Source organism: Myodes glareolus, chromosome 9 (genome assembly GCF_982192425.1).
Source record: "Myodes glareolus chromosome 9, mMyoGla1.1, whole genome shotgun sequence".
NCBI lineage: Eukaryota > Metazoa > Chordata > Mammalia > Rodentia > Cricetidae > Myodes > Myodes glareolus.
The window spans coordinates 26,227,098-26,246,662 of record NC_142034.1 but is presented as its reverse complement, the minus strand read 5'-3'; the positions used below and the strand labels follow the sequence as shown (position 1 = coordinate 26,246,662).

Genomic DNA, 19,565 nt, shown 5'->3' with positions numbered 1-19,565 from the left:
TAACTCAATACAAGTAGAAAAGCCAGGCATTTCTGTGGTCGTGCCTGGCGAGGTCAGCCATTTATGCTTAAATAGTATATACAGATAATTTGGGAACTGTCAGAACAAAAGAAACTGGATTACTACCCAATAAGTCCACGAATTAATTCAATTGATTAATTAAAATCAACATTTTAACCTATGTTAATCCTTTTGCCCACAAACCAAAACAAACAAATAAAAATCTCAACTATTTCCTTGGGTGCAATGCCAGTTACAGGCAGAAATGTATCCATTCTTCTTCTCAGGAATGTGAGTTCTGCTTTAGCGGTTCAAATACTGTCGCACAATATCCCCTCTAGGAACACTTTTATTGGTATTTGGTTGGCGGAATTGTTTTCAGCCAACAATTTTCAGCAGCACTGGGTCATCCATCTTGCCTCCGAATAAAAGGTTGATTGAAGCAAACTTTTGAGTTTTGGAAACATACATCAACAAAACACATTTGCAACTGTTAACAGCCCCGACGTAAGTATTTTCGCCCCAGTGTGTCCGGAACATTATCGAGAAAACAGAAAGAAGCCACAATTTATCTTCAGTCGTTAGGAAAAAAAATGTGACCCTTAAGATGTCATTCGTCTCCAAATAAACAAAACAGTGACCTTGTAAAGGGACAAAGTCAGAGAATTGGGGGAAAACATCAAACACTCTTACTAGCCATGAACTGGGAGGCCCAGGCCCCTCCTAGCAGGCAGCCTTTGCACAGAGGTGGGTACTTGCTATGTGACAATGGTCTTGTGCCTCCAGTGTTGTGCGTGCCTTCTAGTCACCTGCCCCAGTCTTTTTTCTTTCTTTCTTTCTTTTTTTCTTTCCTGTTCCGACTTCCTAGCACAGATGTCTGAAACCCGAGGGCATTTTCCTCTAAGGGCAGGTGTGAATTTTAATGGGAACCATGCGTCTTTGCCAAATTGTGCTTCCCTTTTAAATATGAGATTTCAAGTTATTGTGTGTTACTTTTAGGACAAAATACTGTGTATTTATGAGTGTGCCTTCTACATGAACGTCGCCACCTCTTTTCCCTCCCGACCTTGTTGAGCTCTCCGACTTGAATCTTCTCATTCCCTGTAACTCACTTGTGGTCCCTGACCTCCAGAGATGTTTGTGAAAGGCGCTCACACACCCGTCACCTCCTTTTCGGTAGCTCCTGGTGTAATTCTGATTGGGCCTCTGAGCATCTATCTATCCTTTGCTAGACCCATCCTGCCCATGTTCTCAATGCTCATTGAATACGAGATGAAGAATAGGTGCATTTGGGTGTGGTATTCTTTATGGCAGGTGCCTGGCATCTTTTCCATGTATGGACTTGAACGTCACATAGGATTGCTCACTCCTTAGCCGAAGGCAACTGTGGATCCCCTATGAGGGCCTCATCCTCCTTTTTGATGTTGAATATTGCAATTACAGGAACCCCAAGGCATCTTGATCTGACAGAAAATAATGTCTGTAAAGGAAGAGGGCTTGTTTTTGTTTTGTTTTGCTTTTTTGGTGCCAAATATCAAATCCAGGCCCTTGAGTATATACCAAGCACGCATTCAGCCCTGAGCCACATTCCCCACAAAGAGCTCATATTAGCAAATCTGTTGTCTACTTAGTGGGGAAAAACCACTAACAGTGTGGTGACTGGAGAGAGGTGGGGTGCCGCAGGGTGGCTTGCGATCGCATGCCTGTTTGGCGTATTCAAGCAGGCTTGCTCAGGCCCTTTGGGTTCTCACCATGAGAAACTCCACCTTCTCAATTGAAGAACAAATGTAGTTTCTTTAATTTCTCTTCTTACTGTTTTCATATCAGGATTACGCTGGAGAATGAATGCAATATCAAAAACACAAGCCCACATGTAGCCCCGCCTTCTGACTTCGTGCTTTCTTGGCTATGTATTTCATCTAGAAAGCTTGGGGGTGTATCTGTAGAGCAGAGTCTAAATGAACAATGGGATAGACGGAAGAGGTCATCTCTGTGTCTTTTTACTCCTCCGAGAAGATGCTGATTGCAGGTAAAGAAACAGTCACTTCATTCCTGAAGTATCAGAAGGAAAGGCCTTCACATAATTAACCTGAAGGAAAACTGAAACAGGACAGATTTTAAAAAAAGTTTCAACTCCTCCTTAGCAGCCTCACTGGGGCCATAATTACAACCCGCTGGCACGTTTCAAAATACAGAGTATGCAGTCATTTTACTTACAGGAATTTAGTAAGAGTGGCTGTCAACTGCATCTCAATAAAGCTGGGTGGAGTAAGAATTCAATGGTAGTGTGTGTGTGTGTGTGTGTGTGTGTGTGTGTGTGTGTGTGTGTGTATACGAGTGCAAGTTCAGGTGTATTCTACAAGAAGAAAGTGAACAGTTTAACTTACCACATCACATTTCTTTCATCATCATCATCATCATCATCATCTTCTTCATCTCCATCATCATCGTTGCACTACTGGGGATTGAACCCAGGCCTGGGCATGGTAGGTCAGTGCCCGATCATTGAGGAATATCCCCGTGCCTTTTGTATTTTTGAGACAGAGCATCACTGATTTGCAATGGCTGGCCCTCCACTTTCCATCCTCCTGGTCCTGTTTCCTGAGTCGCTGGAATCACAGGCCTGTGCTATCAGATCTCAGTCACAGAATCATCTCTACTGCCCTCTTCCTGTATCTACCTACCCATTGGGATCTGTCCCTGTTAAAGACTGTGAGAAAGCCAGCAAGGCTCTCTACCACAGAATGAATCCAGGGTAGAGAATGGAAAGTAAAGTGTCTCCAAACGGTGAGCACCTCAGGGTTCACACTGATTTTTATTTTGCTTATTTCTTCTAATTCGGAAACACATAACGAGAAATATATATATAATACGAAGATGGTAAGACTAGCTGCCATTCCACCACCCGGTGGTGACCTCCGTTGATGTGCTAACCCTTATCCCAGGGCAACCCGGCCTGTGGCAATGACTCTAAAAGGAGTGCATTTAACCCAGTATCTCAATGTAACTTTCTAGTTGCTGTGTGTGTGGAAAACTTGCAGGAGTTGATTCTCTCCTTCCACCATGAGGGAACTAGGAACTGAACTCCGGTCTTCAGGCTTGGAAACTAGGGTTTTTACCAGTCCTGTTAGCCCTATTTTGGTTTTTAAAATCCATCAGATTTAAAAACATTCAGATTATATGGCGTATTGCTTTTATTAATTGATTTTTTTTTGTAGAAATTTTCGGTTCACACAGTTACTGAGCAGATGACGCAGAGTTCCCTTAACCCTTCTCTTTCCTCCGGCTACCCTTCGTTAGAATATTTTACACCAGTGTGGTGCTGTATTAGTTAGGGTTCTCTGGAAGAACAGAACTGGTAGAATGGATGTATTTATAGGAAAAGGGAGTGTTTAGGATGGTTTACACGCTCTGATCTGGCTAGTCCAACAGAAGGGCCAAGAATCCAGTAGTTGTTCAGATTGTGACGCTAGATATGCTCTGTGTTGAATGAAATGCTGAAGAAGTAGGTTCTAATACCAGTGAAGGAATCCCCCAGCTGTTGGATAGACGAACTTACCAGTGAGAATGAGGGCAAGTAGGCAAAAACCAAAAGCTTCCTTCTTCCATGTCCTCTTGTGTGGATTGCCACCAGCAGGTGTGGCCCAGATTTAGGGTAGGTCTTCCCACCCCTAATGATGAGATCAAGACAGTCCCTCACAGTTTTAGTTTATTCCAGATGTAGTAACCAAGATCAGCCATGGCAGGTACTGCAGTTACGACTTAAGAACCGGCATCATCCCACGCCACCTAAAACCCACCGTTCATTCAGGTTTCCTAGTATTACCTAATGCCCCTTTTCCATCTCAAGAGCCTATCCAGGATGCAGTGGAGTCTTCTCGGTGCCTCTCAGCTGTGACTGTCTCCCACACGCCTTTGTTTCTGATGATGCAACCCTTCGGAGGAGTGCTAGTCTGGTATATGACAGAATGACCCTCTGTTAGAATGTGTCTAGCGTTCTTCTCATGTTTAGACTGGGGTTCTGCACTGGAGGGAGGAAGGGTCACAAAGTAGCATTTCCATCACACTACACCAAGGGTCCACATTGTGGGCGTGATTTATGGTGGCTGATGTTGAACCAGGAACACCTGGCTGGTGTCAGGTTTCTCGGCTGTGGAGTCCCTCTGTTTCCCCTTTCCATTCCACAGCCTTTGGAAAGAAAGTGGCTGTGTCGACTGAGAGGCCTGTTTCCTTTATTTTGGGGTAGAATAGCTCCGTAAATGACTTTGTATTCTACACTAGAGACATGTTTCTTATCTCCCATTTGTTAATTAATTTATTTATATTATTTATGAATTTAAGGATTTTTTTTATAATTTGGGTTATAACTCAAGACTATTTTGTTGTGTTCAGATTTTTTTTTTTTTTGAGACAAAGTCTTACCTTGTATCCCTGACTGGCTTGAGTTCTGTCTCTAGCATACATGTGAGCATGCACTACACACACACACACACACACACACACACACACACACACACAGAGAGAGAGAGAGAGAGAGAGAGAGCACGTGCGAGAACGAGAGTGCAACAATGAAACCAAGATGCTGGTTGTCAGCTGCGGATGGTCATTTTACTGACTCCTCATTTCCGCATCTACTTATGTCAACACCTTTCTTCCCTTCCTTCCAGTGAGGTTATTCCATCCATCTGTAGGATAACGGGGTTATGTCATGACAGCCTACATTTGAGATCTCTCAACTTAATGGATATTTGATGTTTGTAGACAGTGCTGGCTAGGGCCATTGAATAGGAGGGAATCTCAATTGAGAAAATGCCTCTGTAAAATCCAGCTGTGGGTTATTTTCTTACTTAGTGATTGATGTGGGGAGGGTCCAACCCATTGTGGGTGGGGCCACCCTATCTAGTGGTCCTGGGTTCTGTAAGAAAGCAGGCTGAGCCGGGCGGTGGTGGTGCACACTTTTAATCCTAGCACTTGGGAGGCAGAGGCAGGCGGATCTCTGTAAATTTGAGGCCAGCCTGGTCTACAAGACCAGTTCCAGGTCAGGCTCCAAAGCTACAGAGAAACATGTCTTAAAAAAGGGAGGGGGGAGCGGAGGATGAAAGCAGATTGAGAAAGCCATGGCGAGCAAGCCAGTGAGCAGCACCTCTCCATGGCCTCTGCTTCAGCTCCTGTCCTGCAGGCTCCTGCCTTGTTTGAGTTCCTGCTACACCCCGTTCAACGTCATGTCCTCTTAACCAAGTCCAATTTGTGTTGCCCGTTCACTCATGGTATGGGACCATCCTCTGGATCCTGATTAATCTACCAGGGGGACCACACCTCTAACTGACTCTTCCTTCCCCAGAAGCCATCAGCTATGGGTGGGTGCTGGGCTGCCCTTTCCATCCATGCTGGAATGTTGGCAGTCTTGATCTCGTGCAGGTGTTGTGAGTTCCCAGGGCAAGGGTCTTGCCATGTTCAGAAGACACTGTTTCAGGCTGTGACTCATACAGTCTTTTGTCCTTTGTCCCACAATGTTTCTCAGCATTGAGGGGAGGGCAGTGTGATACAAATGGCTTTTTCAGTTTTTACTTGAGCACTCCACAGACAACTGTTCTCTGTACCTTGACCAGTTGTGAGTCTCTGCATGAACGGCTGTTGTCTGTACTAAAAAGCTTCTCTGGTGAGGTCTGAGAGCTGCACTCATCTATGGCTATAATGGCATATTTACAAAGCGTATGTCCATTTAGTTCAGTTGTAGTAGATTCATCCCTAGGGCCTAGGAAGCTCCCTCATCATAGGTTTTGGCTGATTTTTGTATCAGGCATGAGTTTTCTCCTGTGGAGCAGGCCTTAAATCCAATCAAAAAGTGATTGATCCTCCTATAACATCCATGCCATTATTACGCCACAAACTGTCTTGCCAGGCTGGTCATCATTAGCTCTCAGCCTTCACAGCTCATAAAGCTTCTGGTACTGTGAAAACTGGCCAGCAAACAGGATGCTTCCAGGACAGCACCAGCTTAATTTCTCCAGACCATGTGATGCATTCGGCAGTAGGGCCTTACTGTCAAGTTTTGATAGGCAACTTAGAGCAGTGGTAGCCGGCTGCACAGTTTTGAGGGTCTCTGGGAACCCCATCACCACCAGTAGCTTGATGGGAGGTAATCCACACCTGGCACTGGAACATCCTCCTCCCATGTAGGCTAACACCATATTCTGCCCCCACCAAGTGTGCGTCTCTTTTAAAGGAAGCTTGCAAAATAGTAGGTTTCCGTAGGCTTTCCTGAACATTCTGACTGTTAGCTGTCTCCCTCTGCTTTTAGGGAGGTGGATCTGTTTGTCATTTTCCTCTGTTATCACAGGTAGAGCCACCTTTATTTTATTACTCATTTTCTAGTTGCCGTGGTTTGGTCACACTTGCCTGTACAATCTTAATCGAATGCTTTTGGGCATTCTCTTTCATCTCTGTTGTTTTAAAAAGAAAAACCTGAGCCCCCTGGTTTGACTTGGTAGGGCAGCTGCAGTGACTCCATTTGGTGGTTTAACTCACGGCGATCTGCGGAGAGTTAATATTTTTCGTTTACTGTTTTCCCGGCCCTCTGTGCTGTTGTGACGCTGTTTCTGAGACCTATGTTTGCGTGCATGTATGTAATAAACTGCATTGTTGCAGCCTGTGCTTGATACCGCCAATAGTCTTTCGAGAAAATCAAGCATGGGGACGTTTCAAACGGAGCCGTATTTTTAGCATTTTTGGCCCCTTGGCACTCCTGCAGGGCCGTTTCTCGGGTGTCACCTGTCTTCAGCAAGGTGAACTCCCGTTAGGTTTCCTTTCATGCAGCTTTCCTAGCAAAACATTTCCCGGTTTTCATTGACCTCAAAATTGCCTCGATTCCGCCTTCATCTTGTGATGGCCGCTGTCCCTGGGTGCAGAATTTGGAGTTGACCAGGCCTTTTATCTTTTCTTTTCCCTTCCAGCTCTCTCGGGTGTCATTCCCATGTCTCCTTACCTCTGTTATTTCTGATGAAAATTCAAGTCTCATTCTTATCATGGCTCTACTGTATGTGATGGGTCATTTTCTCTGGCTGCTTTGAAGATTTTCTCTTTATCGTTGCTTTTCAGCAGCGTGACCGTAATGTCCCTAGATTTACTTTTCTTTGTACTATCCTGTCCCGAGGATTGAACTCAGGGTCTTATGTATGCTGAGCACACATTCTTCCATTGAGCCATACGGTGGCCTGGGAATTTATTTACTTTTTTTCTTTTCAGTGACTGTCTCATTGAGATTTTCAGATTTATTTGCATGGCATTTTGTTTTACTTACACAGAACCCATTTTTGAAAATAGCATTTTAAAAGGGTAAGCACAAATGAAAAAAATCAGAAGTACTCGAAACCCACTTTGTAAAGTATCTCATTACAGAATTGGAGTTATCGCTGTGTTTAAGAACACACACTGCTCTTTCAAAAGACTGAATGAAGTTCCCACAGCGGCAGTGAGTGGCTCGTAAGGACCCGTGCCTCCAGGTCCAGGGAGAGCTGACACTCTGGGCACGTGTACGCATGTGCACATACACAGCACATGATTAAAGAGAGTAAAAAGGTTTAAAAATATTTCTTTGTCTCTTAAAATTGTGCCACCCCACCACACCCCAACAAGGTCTCGGTGCTCTGGAGAGCACCGATTTGGATAGCCTGGCGGCCAGCAAGTCCCAGGGAGCGTCTTGTTTTCACCTCCCCAGCACTGCACATACAAGTCCAGGACATCACACTCAGCTTTTTCACACTGGCTCTGGGGATCAAACTCAGGTCCTCCTGCTTGTGTGACAAGCATTTTACCTACTGAACTATCTCTCTGGTCTTGGCAAACCTGGCAAACTTAATCTTTTTGGGGGCACGCTTATTCTTAAGAAATTATTTAAAATTATGTCTTCAGAGTTTCTTAACTTTATTTTGGATTGTTCGTGACTGATACAATTGTCACTAGTGCTGGGGCTCAAGGATAGAGAACTTGCCTGGCACAGGCAAACCCCTGGGTTTGATCCCAAGCACAGAAAAAGGAACATTCCAAAAGTCAATGTCAAAACACAGCTCATTCTTCTACACTGGCTTTATGCCTTATAAATGTGTTGATTCTAATGGATTTTCAGCGAACCTCAGGGTTTTTGGCATAGAAGATCACACCAGAGGCAAATGGAGATGGTTTTACTCCATTTCTTCCCAATCTGGATGTTTAAACTTCATTTTCTTGTCTAATTGCCCTGGCTAGTATCGCTAAGACGATGCTGACGATAAGTGGTGACAGCCCCCATTGTTGTTTGTGATCTTTAGAACTGGGAGGGAAGCGTCCAGTCTCTCACAATAAAGTACAAGGTTAGCTGTGGTCTTGGGTCTCACACATGCTTAGCGGGCCAGGCTGGGGAACTATACCTCCAGCCCCTAGTAGCTGGGTTTATGGAGAAGCTGTTTCTTGGCCGGAGGAAGTTTCTGTCCTTACATAGTTAGTTGAGTGTGTTTATAATGAGACACCACTGGATTTTGTCAAATGATTTTTCTGTTGCTCTTGAGATGATTGTGTGTTTTTGTCCTTCTATTAATATGACGTATTGCATTAAAATGGAGTCTCAGATGCCTCCATTTTGGTATTTTGTTTTGTTTTTGTCTGTTAATTCAACTTCTCATTTTCTTGTTCTTTAGCATTCAAAGCCCCCTGGAGGAACCCATTAAATGACATCTACAGTCGATGTGATCCAGGGCTTAGATGCTCATGGTGATTCTTTATGAGGATTTCAATCTCCGGGGCTTTGTATCTCATCAGAAGTCCTGGTGATGGTTATAAGACTTTTCTGTTTGCTGTTATTGAGTAGCTGAGTGTAAAACAAATGCACAGATGTACTTACATAATCCAACTGCATAAGTACATCAAATTAGTCTAGTGGTGTATGTGATACAGTTTCATATTGTGGCTACAATTATTTTTTGGAGGCATCGGATTTAACTCTATTATTTATATGCTTTTTAGGGATGATAAACATGTGATGGGGAGTAAAGTGTGTAGCTCGTATTTCTGGCAATTGTAATTGCTATCGATGTATTTTGTCTCTGAAAATTTGTGTACCTTCAGATTTCCTCCTTCACCATAACAAGATTTGTTTTGTAGTGTGCATTTCCATCATGTTCTTATTTTATAATGTGCATTCACATTAATTGCAATTTCCCTCTCTCGGCTGCATTTTTCTTTTCCGTGTGGGCTCCTTCACTTGGCCACACTGTCATTTTCATTGATGATGTATCTGCTAATTAATGTGTCTCCTCCGAACGCCTGCCCTTTTTTCTTGTTCTTGATTCGCAGTTCAGCTCTATTTTTTATTTCATCTGCAATTACCGGGACTTCTCTTCGACTCTTATTGGTCTGTGACCTTCTGTGACTTATTTATAATATTTACATGTTTGTGAAATTGACAATCCATCCTCTGCCATCAGTGGCCATCAAGTATGTAAGCATCACTTTTAAAAAATGGTTTCAAAAACCAGTTATCTCCTGTGGTTAATGTATGCAGCAGCTTTCGAGATCCCCAGCAAGGTCTTGGATTGTTAGCACGTGTCATTGACGGAGACGTACAGAATCTTGGTTGTTCTTTATGATGGCGAACTACACCTAATAGGAATTTAGCATCTGGGCCGCTATTAAGTAGATGACGCCTTTGGTCTGTTAGTGCTCACATTGTTCAGCCATCAAGGCTTACTCAGGGAGCAGCATTCATTTCCTAATCGCTCAGCTTCTCTTTCCTCCCCCCTCCCCCCTCTTCCTCTGATCACCTGTTCTTTCCCTTTAGATGCCGAAGACTTCCTGGCAGAGGGCTTGCGGAACGAGAACCTCAGTGCCGGTGCGCAGGACCAGAGAGACCACATCCTCCGGGGCTTCCAGCAAATCAGATCCAGGTTTGTACCAGCCCGCCTCGGTCAGCTTCTTCAGGAAAAATCTCCTTCGCCACAGGATAAGTTAACAGTAGCGTGCACCTGCCACAGGTTTTTGTACTTGGCAGAGATTTACAAATCGATTTGGAGGTAGCTGAGCATATTGAAGTTTACCAGCACAAACACGTTTTGGTGGTTGTCGTAAAATAGTCAGGCTGATTTTGGCTTTGTATTTTATGTTAGCATTTATGGAACAAACACCTTTGTGTCTGACAGCGGCAGAAGCCTAGTGGTGAAATCGGGACATTTCTGCTTGTTCAGATCACTAAAGAGAGAGTGGCAGAGAAGAGACTTCTCGTGGTTTGGGGGCCGACTTTACTTTCACATCCCCTCTGCAACAGAAAAGTTCCAATCGGGCCTGGTTAGTCGATTTTTTGATCGCACTGATGTGTATTAGTTCCAGACTGGGTTGGAACAAGTGCTCATTAAAATAAGAAGCTCTGATCCCATTTGCTCATCTTAGAGTGTGGGCAGCTAATAGATGCTGGAAACATAGACTTCCTTAGGGGAGGAAGAAATCAAAATTTCCTTTACAGTCCATTTCCTGGCTGACTTTTCTCGGAAGGCAGCAGCTAAAGGCGGCGGGATGGTGCCTCCTCTGTCCTCTGCTACCTGGGTGATGCTGTGATTCCGAACCTGGGAGCTGAACATTCTGAGAGCGCAGGGTTAGGGTTGGGATCTGATTTGCATAGCTTCGACTTTCAACACCGGTGGAAACTTCCATCCTTGGGAAGGGCACAGTCAGAATCTATTCCCTGCAGGAGTGTGAGAGACCCTCACGAGGTGCCCTGCTGGATCTTAATCGACCTTTCCTGCTGGCTAATTAAGCATCACTTTTACTCAGCAACTGGGGACTGTGTAATTATCAGCCTGGGTTGCCCTGAATAATTGAAAGAGGCAGAATGCTGAAGATGGGTACTTTTTTTTTTTTTTTGAAGTGGGGCTATCTAATTTTTGGTAGGCTGCGAAGTGTTGAAATTAAACTCCTCCATAGCATTACTTCATTAGTAGATAAGTTTAGGCTTAGTTATGCACATGGAGGCTTAGTTAATGATCCATAGATTTTCTTTATTTTCATGAGTTCGCCTTTGTATTATCATAAGGATTGTATAAAGAATAAAAGTGGAATTTAAATTCTATTACAGAGAGAGGGAAGCCCTGAATATAATAGGGACTGTAGCTGTTATGTTGTTGTAAAATATGTGATATGGAATGCAAATATAATGTTGTTGATTTGTATAGACAAATATACATATATTTTCGTATTTACGTCACAACATTAGGACAGGTCTAAACTTCAACATTAAATGGGCAGTGGACAGACAGTTTGTGGTCATCCTACTGTCAATATCGTATTACTTCCTTTTAAAAGAAAGTATTTTCTGCATGTGCAGATTTGCCTGTGTGTCTGTGGACCACATGCTTGCCTGGTGCCCACAGCAGTCAGAAGGCACTGGGTTCCCTGAAACTGGGAGTTACAGACAGTCATGAGCTGTTATGTGAATGCTGGGCACCAAACCTGGGTCTCCCAGAAGGACAGCCGGTGCTCTCGATCTATGGGCCACCTCTTCAGCCCCCCTCACGTTACTCTTTAATCTTCTTTTGAAACACACACACACACCACACACAGGCGCGCGTGCACACACACACAGCCTCAGCCCTTGTGGAAGAAAGGCTTCTGAAGAGCAGCCCATATGGTCTGTGGGTTACACAACTTGCAAATGATCCGCAGGCGCTTTAGGGAACATCTGTAAGTTGATGAGGGCTTTTCTGCTCATTGATTTGTTGCTGGAAAGATGACACTTTATTTAGAGTTTCATAATTATCCGATGACTGAGGAAATGAGAACCCGGAGATTAGATACCACACAAGAAACTGGAGAAAGGAAGCTCTCCTCTCACCCGCTGTTGGAGGCCGCCTTCTCCCCACCTCTTCAATCACAGTGTCGCTAATGGAACCCTTGCTTTCCGGAATCTTCTTCAGCCACGTCACTTCGTCTGACCCACTTGTGGCTGACCAGTGTTAGTCATTTATGTGTGTTGATACCAGTTGCTTTCAAAATACTGAAAATCTGCAAAACTGCCAGTCACATTTACTCATGTGGCATGGCAGCTGCATCTACCCCCTCCCCCACAAAAGTGAGATGTGAAAAAAAAATTTAAAAATCATCAAATCTGAGAGTTAATTATACACGAGAAATCCTGGGGCAGCAGAAGAATTGCTGGAGGCCATTTTCAAAAAATGTGTCATCTTTAGCCACAGTACAGCAGCAATGCTTCAGGAGTTTGGCAGATTGGTGTGTATGTGTGTATGTATGTATGTGTTATAGTTTGTGTGATTCACATGTATTCCTGCTCTATTGTTTTGTAGCTTAGGTTTTTTTTAATTAATTTATTTATTATGTATACAATGTTCTGTACGTCTGCAGGCCAGAAGAGTGACCAGGTCTCATAGATGGTTGTGAGCCACCACGTGGTTGCTGGGAATTGAACTCAGGACCTTTGGAAAAGCAGCCAGTGCTCTTAACCTCTGAGCCATCTCTCCAGCCCCTAGCTTAGGTTCTTTTAACTCTTCAGTATTCCACTGCAGGGGAGCAAGACTGGTGAAGGGAAGCAAAAACTGTTCCTTCGGGTGAGACTTGGTCAACACTGGGGCCTTGGCTCCGGTTTTTTATTCCTGGCTCAGAAATCAGTGGCATTTGCCATGGTGGTGGAGTTGCTTGAATCGGAGTGTTGAACTCTATGGCTACCTGTGGGATGGGCCATTTTTCCACCTTTGTGTGGTCCAGGATGACTGGCCACAGAAAATGATAATTGTGTTGAGTCGGCAGCGTCCTTGGCTGACTCATCAGTACGCCAGTATTGCTATCATAGCTCTTACAGCCAACAATGGGATAAGATTTCTGTATCTACAGCTACATTTACTGTGCCTGAAAGAGCCCAAGGAAGGATAGCATTCTAGCATTCTCCACCTATGACTAAGCAAATATGGACAGACGTTTCTACGATCCCGGGGAAACGAAGCCCGGTCATGACATTGATGTCCTGAGCTATGGCTTTCGTTGCCGCTCCTCAGACTGCCTCCTCGCCTCCGAAAGACTAACAGCTTTCACATTCCAAGGCCAGGCTCTTATTGAGTGTTTTGCAGCAAGACTGGGAGGAAAGTCGGCAAAGACTCCTCCCCGCTTTATAGTGGTGGTCACCCCAGGATTAGTTCCAGATGTGAGACACCTGGGATGAAACAGGCATGATCTACGCTCAGAAGCTCGATGACGTACCTACGCATTTGGAGAAACAGTAGGGCTTTTCTTCTGTGTTTGATCCAGCGGAGGCCATCTGCCAGCACTAACACACCGAGTGAGGGTAGGGATGAAGGAGCAGAAGATTTTTATCACTGCGATACATATTAATCCTCTCTCGGGCCCTTCTGGGGACTCCTAGCCCACATGCTCACTGTTGGAAGTCAAGGCTAGAGCCAATGGAAACAAACACGGTGTATTATTTCCTTTTGTGAAACTTAATAATACCAGAGGAGTTCCAACAGGAGACAGGTGGGTTTACAAGATGTTTAAATGGAAAAAAAAATAAAGAAATAACTTTGTGTAACAGGTTTATGGCCCAAACTCCACAAACCCCAGGACATTTAGAATATAGACAGAAAACCTATCTGTAACAGGTTTCCTTGTGGGTGGCTAGCCATTGGCTCTGCATGAAACAGGATACACTATTCTCAAGAAAATCCCATAAAAAGAATTCTGATTTTCTTTGAGAATCTTAGGTTTTGTTTTTTGCTTAACATGAGTTTAGTTTGAAAATCAGATTAAATATGACAATATCTACGACTCTGATATCTTTGTTGTCTTAAAAATAAACACAAGTTAGTCTGGTAAAACTCTTGAGAACCAGCGCAGCTTTAAAGTAGGGCACTATAAATATCGTTACCATTAAGGGCATAGATTTAATTTTCTTACGTTGATTGTTGAGCTTACAAATTCCCCAAGCAAAACACATTCAAATGAAGGGTTTTTTGTTTTGTTTTCTTTTGTCTTGTTTTAATCAAGAACACTAATGTCTAATATGTTATTTGGATATTTGTGTATTTACAAGTTTAAAGATTTGCTTGTATCTCTCTACCCTTAATCTCTTTCTGTCTCTCTGTCTCTCTGTCTCTCTCTCGTGTGTGTGTGTGTGTGTGTGTGTGTGTGTGTGTGTGTGTGTGTGTGTGTTGCCTGCATGTGTATCTGTAGACCAGAAGATGGCATCAGATCCTCTGGAACTGGAATTACAGATAGTTGTGAGCTATCATGTGGATGCTGGGAATTGAACCTGGGTCCTCTGGAAGAACAGCCAGTGCTCTTAACCACTGAGCCACCTCTTGCAGTCCCTAATTCTGCTCTTCATCCTGGAGTTTGAGCGCGAGTACAGAAAAACACAGGTGCAAGACGCTTGAATGATCTGTCAAGTGTAGACGTCTCTGAAAGGCACGGGAGCCACAGCGTTCCCTGGACCAGTGCCTCTGTTGGTTAGCTGGGTGCGGTGGCCTGCAATAGTAGTTCCAGCACTCCGAGGCCCAGCACAGACTTGCCATGAACGAGGCCAGCTGGGGCTCCAGAGTGAGACTCTCTAAATAAAAAATAATACATAGACAAGTAAAACCCAAAACAAACACATCCACCGCTAGAAGTAAAAAAGAATGTCTTCATTTTTCCATCCCTCTTCTTCCCTTCTACTTAGGAGGGAAGAAGCAATGACCGGCTGGGACAACGTCGTGGGTGAAGGTGCTTTGCCCCAAGCCAGACAACCTGAGTTCACTCCCTGGGAACCTATATAGTGGGAGGAAAAGTAGTGACTCAAATGCTGTCCTGTGGCCTCGACATGGCACGTGATAGACGCTTGCACAAAGTAAACATATAAATAAATATGTTCTAAGAAAATTTGAAAGAAAGGAAGGAAGGTGGGCGGGGGGGGGGGGGCCGGGAATACAGCTTAGTAATAGGTCCTGGCCGAGCTTTCGTGAGGCTCTGGGTTTTGTCACTGACACCACAGATAGACGCACAAAAGGAAAAACCTACGGCAACTTCAGGCTAGTTGTGTGTCAAGTGTCTGTGTTAGCGCTCGTCACTGAGTGAGTGCGTGTGGAGACGGCACAGTGGTGCTGAGATTTTGGGGGGCTCTCCTTCTGGGGGACTGAGGGGTTATTGATCCCCCAGTCTGAAATGCCCCACAGGTGAGGCTGATGCTTCCCGTTAGTTTCTTGGCTTACCGCGAAGGAGGGTGACCCGAGGCCCGTGTTCCTGCATGGAAAGCTTTGTCCTTTCAGAGAAACCTCGATGAGTATGAACCTCCCTTGAACTTCATAATAATGTTTATTTTATTTATTCCTTCATTTGTGGGAGGTATTTGGGACCAGTTCCAAGATTAAATCGCCCGTTTCTTCTCTTTTCCATAGGGCTCCTGCGATGGTATCTGCAAGTAGAAACTGTCCCCTTTGGGCATCTCATGGAATACATATTTCATATGAGTGATTCAGAGATATAATAATATCTTCATATTTTTCCCGCTAAGTAACAAGAGTATAACAGTGTAGATAAAGAAATCTATTTCTTTTTTATTAAATAATTTATGTATGTGTGTGTTTGTGTGTGTATTTGTGTGCATGTGTGTATGTGTGTGTGAGCACGCACACGAGTATGTTTGTGTGTGTGCATGTGTGCCTGGAAGTGTCCCGTTGTGCCATGGTGTGCATGTGGTGGTCAGAGGACACTTTGTGGAGTAGATTCTCTCCTTCTATCATGTGACTCCCAGCAATCAATCTCAAATAACCAGTCTTGCTTTTTAAAGAAAACATCTTCCTTCGTTCCTGCCTTCCTTCTTTCCTTTTTTCCCTCCTTCCTTCCTTCCTTCCTTCCTTCCTTCCTTCCTTCCTTCCTTCCTTCTTCTCCTTTAAGGTTGGTGCCCTTCGTGAATTTTATTCTAATTTTAGTATATGTGCTGTTGGGCTTGCCCATATGATGATGATAATGATTTTGAGACAGGGTCACATGTAGCCTAGACTGACCTTAAAGTTGCTATGTATTTGAGGACGACCTTGAACATCTGATCCTTCTGCATCTACCTCCCATGTGCTAGAATTACAGGCATAGGCCACAATATCTGGTTTGATTTGGTTTTGATACTTGAACCCATTTCCTGCATGTTAGGTCAGCACTCTTACAGACTGAGCTATCACATCCCCAGATCAAAGCCTTTCTTTTTAAACTTTCAACTGGAAAGACAGAAATTTTTTTTAGACAAAACTTTTAGAGGTAATAACGAACAGAGCCCTTAGTGGCTCTGAATAAATACTCAGTAATAAAATTTTACTTACAATCTTTTAATTTTGTATCTTTAAGATTTTAGGTTGAAGTTCAAGAAAATGTACTTCTAGTTTTCCTCAGCTGAGCTCCTTAGACAGAAAAATGTGTTCTATCCAAGAATAAAAAGGGACTGGTTGAGGTGGTGCATGCTTTAATCCCAGCATAGTACTTGGGAGGAAGAGGCAGGCAGATCTCTGTGAGGCCAATCTGGTCTACAGAGTGAGTTCCAGGACAGCCAGGGCACTTACAGAGAAACCCTGCCTTGAAAAACCAAACCTAACCCAACCAAATCAAACAAGAAAAAAAAGAGGGGGGGAAAAGGATGTAAAAGTATGAAGGGGAGAAGAAAAACAGGGGTTCATTGAGAGTGCATTAAAGATTTATGGTGGTAGCGTTGGGGGAATACGATCAAAGTAAATCCATGTGTAAATTTATGAAATAAAAAAGAAAAGAATAAAAAGGTGCTGGCTGGGTGGGAGCATGCCTGTACTCCAAGTCCTGGGGAGACAGAGGCAGGAAGACAGCCACAGTTCAAGGTCAACCTGGGCTACCTAGTGATTCCCAGGCCATTGAGGGCTAGGATACAGCCATGTATGCCTTGGAATCTCAGCTTCTCTCAGGAAGCTGAAGCAGGAAGATAGCTCGAACCCGGTTTACATCATGAAATCCTATCTCAAAAAGAGAAAGGTGGAGGAGAGGGGATGGGAGAGGATGGGAGGAAAAGGGAAAGGATTTTGCAATGTGCTGCAGACAGCAGGCAGGCGATGCTTGTTCCCGTCAGGTAGGCTAAGCCATTAGAATATCTTCAATAAGCTGAACAGTGCCTTTTAGCTAATGAGTTAGGTCCCCAAGATTTGCTTCCCTCCTCTTAGAATCGGAGTCTTCATTATCACTCAGGCACATTCCTATTATCTGCTCGGCGTGGATTTGTCTTTGTCTCGGAAAATCCTCAGTGTCAAATTCTTAATGCATGGAGCTTTCCTATTGTCTGTAAGTGGAGATGCTTAATCCGTACATTGTGTGAAAAGATCATTTGTGTGAAAGCACTGTCTTCATTTCACGACCGTTTGCTTTGCCCTTGATTTAAGTCTCATTAGGTCCCCAGCTAGTCTTTTGTCCCAGAGCTCGGCTGTGTTTTTCTGCTTATCAAAGGCCAGTGGGGGGAAATGCTTCTCTACTGCTCATCTGGTTGTGGGTTTCCAGGAACCTTGTGGGTTGGAGCCTTCCTGGTTGTGGTTTTCTCTCATTTGCATGCTTCCCTTATTTCTGGTACAGACCCACCCTGCAGTGAAACTGGAGCAGAGGGAGGAAGCTACGGAGAGCTCAGGTCAGCTGACAGGAGCCGGGCTCTTTGTTCTAATGTTATTTCTATAACCTTGACCGAATCTCTTGAAGGCTCTAATGATGATCTTAGCTTCCTTTCTAGATTGCCTGTCGGATTTTTTTTTTTATGAAAACAAATGCCATCAAAATGCAAGTGTGATTGTCGGAGAAATGATTGCTGATGGTGTGTTTAAAAGCAAAGCAAGCATTGCTAACCAAACCTTGAAGTCTCTGTTTGATTTCCTTTATGATGTCACTGTGTTTTTGTTGTTTTCAGTTTGAAAAAAAAAAAGATTCAGGAACTTCATTTCTTGGGATTTCATTTGGTTTCAAGAGTCTGTTGAAAATGAGTCGAGCTTAACGTGGGGTTTTGTCATAGCATTACGCGAATCATTTCTTCTTTGTGGATCCGTTCCCCCACTGTGTAGCCTCATCTTGTCTCCCGGAGTGCAGCGCTAGCAAGGCTGATAATGAACCCTGGTCCTTATCACACTCAGCAAAGGGTTCAGAGAAGACGGGAAAAATCAATCCCACAGGAGCCTCTGCACGCTCACATCCATATTTAACCCCGTGCATTTAGAATGGAAATGAGCTATCTCAGGGATTCAGTTTTTTGATTTACACAAGATGTCACCACCTCCTTGGCAATGAGGATGTTTTACAGACCAACTGCTGACCCATTTGTGAAGATCTCGGCCTGTCGCCCAAGGCCTGGTGTTGGTTCTTCATATGTCTTTCAAATGCTCAGCACTGTCTTGCAATAGCTTTGATTTTCTGGACTTCAAAGGGTACCCCTTTCAAGGCCAAACTTCTGAAGGGGGAAAAAAAATCAGTTTAAGAGAACAGCCTAGGCAGGAACAACTACCCTTGTCTGCAATTGGTGCAATCTGGTGGTTAATAGGGAATTGGCAAGCCAGTGGAACTATGGGCTTGCAAACTCCAATATGATGTCGTTCTATGTGTGATATGGAATCTGCACTTGGAGTGACCTAGTCGACCCAGTTTCCAATAGCTTTACTGGAAAGACTCTGTGGCCAGCATAAGATTAATAATTAAACTCTCAAACTCAAGCTCCCCCTTGACTTTGTGAGCCTTGTGAAGGTTTTCGCTATATTTTACCCCAAAAAACCATTTTTGCTTGCATGCCCTCCAATTAGCTATTTCTCTAATTAACGGATGACTCATTTGTGAATCCTGCCCTAACCACAAGGCCCATTTTTACATTTTGTGAATTGGGACTTATCTACCAAGTGCTTTGTGTTTTTGTTGATGAGAGAATGGATGCCCAAGACATTACTCAAAGTAGCGGAATTAATAAAAGATTAAGATGTAGAATTCAGGATGTCTAATTGGTTAATTTATTCAGCTAAATCATTAAAAATGAAATGGCATCCTTCAAAAAATTATTGGTTCAAAAGAATTATTGATAATTGCTGTAGTCTAGTTAATTATCGGCATACAGAGCATTTGTGGATGGAATATACCCAGGCTTATGCCAGTTTGATACGGATGGGTGGACACTATGAAACCAAGCAAACATAACAAGCCATGAATCAGGAGTCTAGGTTGTGGCTAGATATGGGGCTTATTTCAACTTTTATGCACATTTGAAAGTTTCTATAACAGACTATTATAAAAATTTGCAGTTGGTTTGACTTAGCAATTTAAAAACCATTGACTTTATCCACCGTGGTCTTGAGCAATCACAGATTTCCTTAATTTGAAATGTAATAACACATATTTGAGGTTTTTAAGAGCGATGGCGTTCTAGGAGTAGCCTAATTATTCTGGGTTGCTCTTGAGCTCAGGGATAGCCCTCTAGTTTGTTGTCACCGATGTGAGTAACAGGAAGTGGTTAACTTTCACGCTTCTTTAAAACTTCTAGGCCAGCAATTATTGGAGCTGAGATTCAATTTTTAACATTCTGCCCAGGA

At 43.6% G+C, this 19,565-nt stretch overlaps 1 protein-coding gene across 4 annotated transcripts in view; it reads left to right on the top strand.

The window, feature by feature from the left end:
* The window catches only part of Skap1 (src kinase associated phosphoprotein 1), a 288,526-nt gene that overhangs the window by 15,720 nt on the left and 253,241 nt on the right, over positions 1-19,565 (top strand). For all 4 annotated transcript variants that reach the window (XM_048450912.3, XM_048450913.3, XM_087910051.1 and 1 more), the window contains exon 2: positions 9,812-9,917. In XM_048450912.3, the coding sequence (XP_048306869.2) occupies positions 9,812-9,917 (106 nt within the window). The remainder of the gene's footprint in view (positions 1-9,811; positions 9,918-19,565) is intronic.